Source organism: Calidris pugnax, unplaced genomic scaffold (assembly GCF_001431845.1).
Source record: "Calidris pugnax isolate Ruff unplaced genomic scaffold, ASM143184v1 scaffold219, whole genome shotgun sequence".
NCBI classification, from domain to species: domain Eukaryota; kingdom Metazoa; phylum Chordata; class Aves; order Charadriiformes; family Scolopacidae; genus Calidris; species Calidris pugnax.
The window spans coordinates 4,253,964-4,261,069 of NW_015094507.1; the positions used below are offsets into that span (position 1 = coordinate 4,253,964).

Consider the following 7,106-nt stretch of genomic DNA (forward strand, 5'->3'; position numbering starts at 1 on the left):
GGGTGGGGAGGAAGGGATGGGTAAATCCTTCATTCCTTACCCAGGGAGGGGAGGTCATCAGTGGCTGCTGCTCTGCCTTTACAGATCTAATCTTACTGCTATCACAGGGGAACAAAGACCAAGAATCACCTCTGTGATGATGGTGCGTTTGGCTGCTGCCACATCCTCCTTTCTCTCCCACCGCCCAGTGAGGTGGTAAGGCAAGTGCTGTGTCCCTGAGGCACAGCCCGTGGGGACACTCATATTTATTTCCTTCACTGTCAGTCAAACAAAAGGAACCGTTAGTCCTCCTGCTGTCGTTTTTTGATAATTCTTTATCTTGGATGAACTGTTGGGTCAAGGAATGCTCTTTCTCCTGAGTAATGGATGCCCTGCAGAGGGGTTGTGTAGGGCAGTGCAAGCAGTTGGCCAAAAGGGATCCTTCACTTACCATAACTTCTGGTGCTCTGCTAGCTGTTAGTAATGGGCTGTGAAAACTTTACTGCTACTTTTTGTAGAACAGACAGTGCTAAATGACTTAACGGTAACTTTCACAAAAAAAAACCCTCAGCCTTTAAAATCCATTCCTTTTTTGAGATTAGCTATTATTTGACATTTCTGCACTCCACCTTTACTTTGCGATACGGCGTGTTACGTGGAATGCTGTGCTGCTCTGTGTGCTGAGACGCTGAACTACAAGTATGTTTGGAGAAGATAATTTTAATTAGCACAATTAAAAACACAGCCATTGTTGGCCTAAGTTATCCAATGTTGTTACCCTCTACTCCAGAAAAAAATTATTCTTCCACTGTTAAGAAACATGATGGAATCAGTCAGCAATGTATGTTCAGCAATAAATATTTGCATGTAGGCTAGTACAGCAAAGGTTGGGGTTTTTAAAACTATTTTCTTTTCCCCCAGCAGAAAGCTGTGCCTCAGCAGTGACTTGAAGGCTTGCCAGGCTGTGAAAGTCAAGGCCAAGCCCTTGTCAAAAGACAAGCCAGTGGGGACCTTTGGACGCCACTGTGCAAAGGATACTGTTTTGACTGAACAGATGTTCTCAGTCCAAGGCTGATACTCTCGGAAGAGGTGCCAGGCGACAAAAATAGTTGTATTTTCTAAGGCAGATGGAAAAGAATGCTGCGTGTTTTAAGCTGGTATTTTATTTTGCAGTCGTGGAGGATTCAAGTTGAGGACTTGGAGTTGTGGATGGCTTTCTGTGTATGAGTCCTAAAATTGTATCATGCTCTCACTATTTGGTTTGATATCCTTAGGAGACAAAATACTCACGTGTAAGTGGACCACCTGTGTGTTACCACACCATTCAAAGCAGCTTAGAAAGCTGTTTGGAGTAGTCAACACCATGTGCTCATAAATGAGTGAAGTGTCTTGTTATTCTGGGAAGTGCTAAGAAGTATTTTTAGCATATTCTTTTTTTTTTTAAATTGGCTGAAACATGATATCAGAAACAGAAATGGGTTTTGTTGTTTTCGTCTGTTCAGAGTGACAAATTGAAGCACACAGTTACAATACAAAATAATGTTTTATTGGTTGTTACTTATGTGTGTACAGCAAGTATATACTCCATAAGATTAGCTATATTCCAAAGCCAAAAGCATCTTGGGTCAGTCAGCTAAGGAGGACTTAATATATTCTTTTTTTTTTAAAAAAACCATGCTATTGTTAGCATGTAATTGACAAAATAATGCTCTCTTCTTAATTTTGCCTTGCATTCTAGGAGCCTTAATATTTAATTAACTTCTTGTATAGTCACTTACTGTACCAAAGTTGAAGGGATTCTTTCTAATTTCAGTGCAAACTTATGTTCACAAAGGTGCTAGGTCAAAGTAATGGTCTTGCTCTGAATAGTTTTGCTAGAGAAACCACTGGTGGCTTCCTAAATGTTTTCAGTTAATATGGGTTCATATTTAAACAGTTGTTTTTAATATCTTCATTTTTATAGTTTAGTCTTAAAGATAAAATTTACTTGCTCAATAAATGCATTGATTTTGCTTTATAAAGTCATATATTTCCTGTTTATCATGTCAAAATTCTTGTGCATCATTTCTTTTGGGTAGAGATGGATTTTCTGGCTCTGAAAAATAAGATCTAATCCCAACTGCGTCAAGGACCATTTCTTTCTCTCTTTTTGACTGTAGAGTGATGATATTGAGGTAGCTATAGTTAAGCATTCTTCTGCACAGTAGCGGGAGAAGCAAGGGAAAAAATTTCATGACACAAAGTACAGTGATAGTTCCTGATGTTGTCACTTTATACTGCATGACATGGCATGTGTGACTAAGAGAGACTTTCACCGAAATAGTTTTTTGCTGGTGCCTGTTAATTCAGCCAGTCATGTGGATAACTGTAATACAGAACAATATGTGACAATCCTAAGGTATTCTGTAAGCACCAAAGATGACTTTGAAGTTATCTGGCCTGTATTGAGTGACACAGACAAAATTAATTTTAGATTTATTAACCCTTAGAGACTCTGTACATTACCTACAGGAGGAATCATGACTTTGTTTCTTTCCTAAGTTTTATTATACTGCTGCCCAAACAAACAAAGGCAAGGTAATGTCACCAATTTAGGATTTTTAAATGCTAACATTGATCATTGTGCATGAAAAATGAAGCAAGACAACTGTTAAATCGATCAGAAATGTTAAAAAATGGGTGGTAGATCTTAATCCAAGCCACACTTAGCTTTGCCATTCCTTGCCTCCGAGAGTAGTACAGTGCCACATTAGCATAACTTCCTTGAAGAAGCATAGGTGTCAGTAAGCAGTTGTACTTTGGCACTTTTTTTTGACGCAACAATTGAGAGTTTTCATGTTTTCTGTAGGGGTTTTATATTGCTTGTGGGATATATTCATGAATGAGCATGGGATATGAAATATTAACCATAGTCATAAATCAGTGAACCATTTTAAAATAAAATTTGGTTTTAATATTATTTTACTTTCCCTCAAAAAGCACTGCTTATCCAGTCAATATGACCTTTTCCAAAAAGATACAATACCTGATATACAGTCATTAATACTGTCCAGCAAGGAGCACAGTTAACATTTTCAGTGTTGTCTTTGGCCAGAAATTGGCATGAAGTGAAACTGTTGGGTTTTTGGTGGTTTTTTTGTTTTGTTTTGTTTTTTAATAATTCATAACTATTTTACTATTCAAGCTATCCAGTTTATTAAGCAAAGGAAAAGATCCCTGAAGCAGATGAATTAGACTTGGGGTGTAGGGGAAGGTGACAGTCTTGAAAGATTTTAGAAGAGTAGATCGTATCATCTCTACCTTTCGTTTTAAGTTATACATTACAATGTGTTTCTGTCCATTTTATCAATGGGCAAGTTAGGGATTGAACTGAATTAGACTGAATGGGGAAAAGATACTTTTTCAACTTACAGAAGAGACCACAGCTGTCAGGAGTTGGTTCCTGACTTCAGCACATCATGGTATGCGGGTTCAAGCAATGAATTCTCTCCGTTCAGTGTTACAATTCACAGTAAAGTTTTGACCAGAAGCACGGATGGCTTGACAATTGTTTACCTAATTTTAATTGTTGATGGTATGTCTTGATTTTAATACAGTTTATTGCAATTTCAAATGAAATTTAAAACTTTTGAGAGCAATACAAGTAAAAATATTCTTTCACTTCTTTTTTTCCTTTTGCTCTATTCCAAGACCATAAAAAGGCAAAATGGTCCGGGATGCCTTGCAGATAATAAAAAAAGAATTTTTTTTTCAGTGGTTAAACAAACTGGTGGAAGATTAGATGGTACCTCATGGCAGCCAATGTTGTGATGCCTCAGTCTGACCACAGAAGTTCTAACTTAAACCTTCCCTTGTGTGTATTCCTGATACAAATATTTGTAATACTTATTATATTCTGAGCATAATTTTTTTCTTGATTAAATGTCCCAGTTAGTTGTTTGCTTTTCTTCCAAACCATAATGTTATTGGTTCATATTCAGGTCAACTGTCAGCCTCAGTTTGTTGCAAGATACATAGCCTGGCTTTTGTGAAGATGAATGGAAAGACTGAAACCTGTTACTTATGAAACTTTTTCTTTTCTGAAAGTTAGAATTTAACCAGAATTACATTCTCATGTTCTGTATTTTCAATGCAGACACATCTAGGTGAATTTCTCTTTCTCTATATGTTTAAGTTATGGGTAGGAGTCAAACAAGTCAAAGGGATGGTAATTGTTGTCTGCAGTCATCGGCAGGTCTAAAGCTATCAAGCTATCTCATTTGTAGTAGTAGAAGAATTGCAGCCGAATATGAACATTTTGTGGTGTTTGCCTTACGTCCTTGAGCTCTAAAAGAGCTTTTCATCTCAAACTGCTTTCAGAGTTATGAATTCTTTAGTAGAGAAATGATAAGGTAAGTTTTCAATCACTGACACTGGACTGAAGCTTGTTTCAAGAAACTTGGTTATAAATCCAGTTGTTTTATGTAAAGCAAGTCTGAATTGAACTGAAAAACAACTGAAGTTTCTGAAAGAACAAACCATTTTGTAAATGCCTTAATATCTAGGATATTATTTACCTTTACTGTTCTGGGGGCTAAGTCTACAATTATTTTATGCAGGTTCCGACTGGAACATCTCGTCAAAGTTACCCAGCTACCAGCTATCAGGACTTCAGCAACTGGGAATCTCTAATGAAAATTAAAGAGGGGCTGCTAAGGCAGAAAGAGATTGTGATCGATCGGTGAGTAACCTGCTCCTGCTGCATTGATGAGATTAGATGATGTAAAAGCTGTGATGTAGAAACTGACTTTCAGGAGAGCTGCTTACTCAGTAAAGTTGTCAGGTTCCAGCCCAGCAAATATTTATGCACAAATATGTGGGAGCTAATCCTTGCCAGGAGAGAAGACTGGCTGCTAGCTGAAAGTCTTTTACAGAGTTGGAAATTTACTTAGGGGTTTAATGCCTCTGCGATGGAAAAGGGAGGTCGAGACCAACAGTCAGTTCTGCTGTCAGCTTCCCCATCTTGGCTTTTTACTAGTCTGGGGGCTTGTATCAGACATCTCTCTGCTTGTTCAGGTCTTGGGAGTGACTTGCAAGACGAAGATTGGTAAACTGCATTGCACTGATTTTCTTTTCCATGACAAGTACAGACATGCAATAATTTGAAGCCAGTTGATAAAGCTTTGAGAAATTCACCTTTGCAATAACATTCAGTGGTAAAATGGTATTCAAATGCTTATGCAAGGTATTCATATAATAAAACACTAAATCCAGGATCTATCTGTCAGTAAATACATCACTTCTTATTAAAATTGCTATAAATCTGAAATGGGCCTTGTCAGCAACTCACTGCTGTTAAGTTCTTGATGTTTGGATAAAATGAAGCCTTAACAAGAAAAATGTGCCTTTAATAAAGGGCTTGAGCTTAATGAGGCTTACACTAAATTAGCAGATGTCATCAGGAGCTGTAGAGTTTGGATGTAGGACATTTTAGAAGGACATTTTTATGTTTGACATAATTATCATTTGGCTTAGTCTGTGTTTTAATAATAAACTCTTGGCTCATGGCTGAAAGAGGAGTGGTTGTTCTGATCTTGAAATAGTTGTACCCTCTTCTTGAAAGTTTGCTCCACAGCATGAGAACTGTGTAAAGCAGGTGTGTGTTGATCACAGGAATCTCAGGCATCCATTATGAATGTTTTTATATTTCATCTAGCAGTTCCTCTCTTCTAATGGGTGGAGATAGACAATTGGGGCATAATTTACTTTGGGACCAGGAGAATTATGCTTGTGTAGGATCTGTTTCTTCCTCTGTTGCAACAGAGCAAGGAATTGCAGTGGTTTAAGGTCTTTCTATCCCCTAGCGATTTTGCCATTATCTCTGTTGGCACTGTAGTGATGACGGTCCATGTCAGCTTCCCCATTTTATGTGGTGTATCGGTGTGTGTTTACCTCCCTCTGTGGCTGAAGATGGTGCCCAAAATTAGGAACTGTGGGGCCAGAGGCTCGGGCACTCCATCCCACCCAGCCAGCTCTCCTGCAGAGGTGGTCATCTCCCAAAGGGATAAGCAGTTAAAAAGGAAACATCCTTAACTGTGGCTTAGATCTCCTCTGTCAACCTTTTGATCAGCTGCCCAAAGGCTATCTCTGTGACAGTGTTTCCTTCAGGCTTGCTCTGTGAGTAGTGATGCTGTGTGACCTACAGCCCACCTCTTGGGGCCCAGGCTCTCAGCAGCATTTGTCAGTACGTTGCCCGTGATGGCTTGGGGCTGTCTTTGGTGTCTCTGCTGACCATATGATCCTCCGCACTCTCCATGAAGGCTTGTTATACAATGGCAACTAAAGCACCAGTTCACCTTATTCTGCTCACGCTGGAAATGTGTTTTCACTGAAGGGTGAAGTTTCTGAAGTGACAATTTGTAACCTAGTTGCCCACTAACATGATATTGTCGATGTTGAGGAAGAAAAGCTGATTCTTGATATCCGATGGCAGTGTGCTGGTTCTTTTTTGGTACCGGGCATACTCTTCTGTGACTTAATGACAGAGAATACAATTCTTTCTGGATTTCTGGTCAGAAGTCGGTTGAGATTATTCCTTTTCATGAAAAGGAATAAAATACACTCTGGATGCTACTGAAGTGAAGCAAAGACCATTTAGTGATGTTACAGTCATTTCCTTTAAGTAGACATTTGGTGTTACAGTTAAGCATGTTATAAATTATAATGATGTGTTATAATAATGGATCACAGAAAGGGCTCTTTTTGAATATTTAGCCTCCTTTTGGGCAAAGTATTTGTCTTAAAAGTAATTATTTTAAAATAAAAATATTTAAAATAGATAGTTCGTATTCTTTACAATTAGTATATAGCAATGTTGCATATTTATAAAGATGTTACAGCAGATTTTTTTCCTTTTTTTTTTTTTTTTTTAAACAAACAAAAGAATAAAGTTTGCCTAGAAGTAGAAAAAATGTTATAACAAGGGGTGGTTTAGTGCACAGAGTGTGTGTTGACAGTTCCTTGTGATGCTGTGAGCGTAGATGTCATGCGATAAAGAGATTTCAGAGTGGGATCAGCACATTCCACTTAGGAAGGCTCTGAGAGTGGCAGCTAAACTGTGTCAAATCTACAATCCCCCTCACCTCGTC

General features: G+C 38.3%; 1 protein-coding gene across 1 annotated transcript in view; it reads left to right on the forward strand.

The window, feature by feature from the left end:
* Nucleotides 1-7,106, forward strand: part of CEP85L (centrosomal protein 85kDa-like) — a 114,479-nt gene that overhangs the window by 76,660 nt on the left and 30,713 nt on the right. The window contains exon 4 of the mRNA XM_014964504.1: nt 4,578-4,699. Coding sequence (XP_014819990.1) covers nt 4,578-4,699 — 122 coding nt within the window. The remainder of the gene's footprint in view (nt 1-4,577; nt 4,700-7,106) is intronic.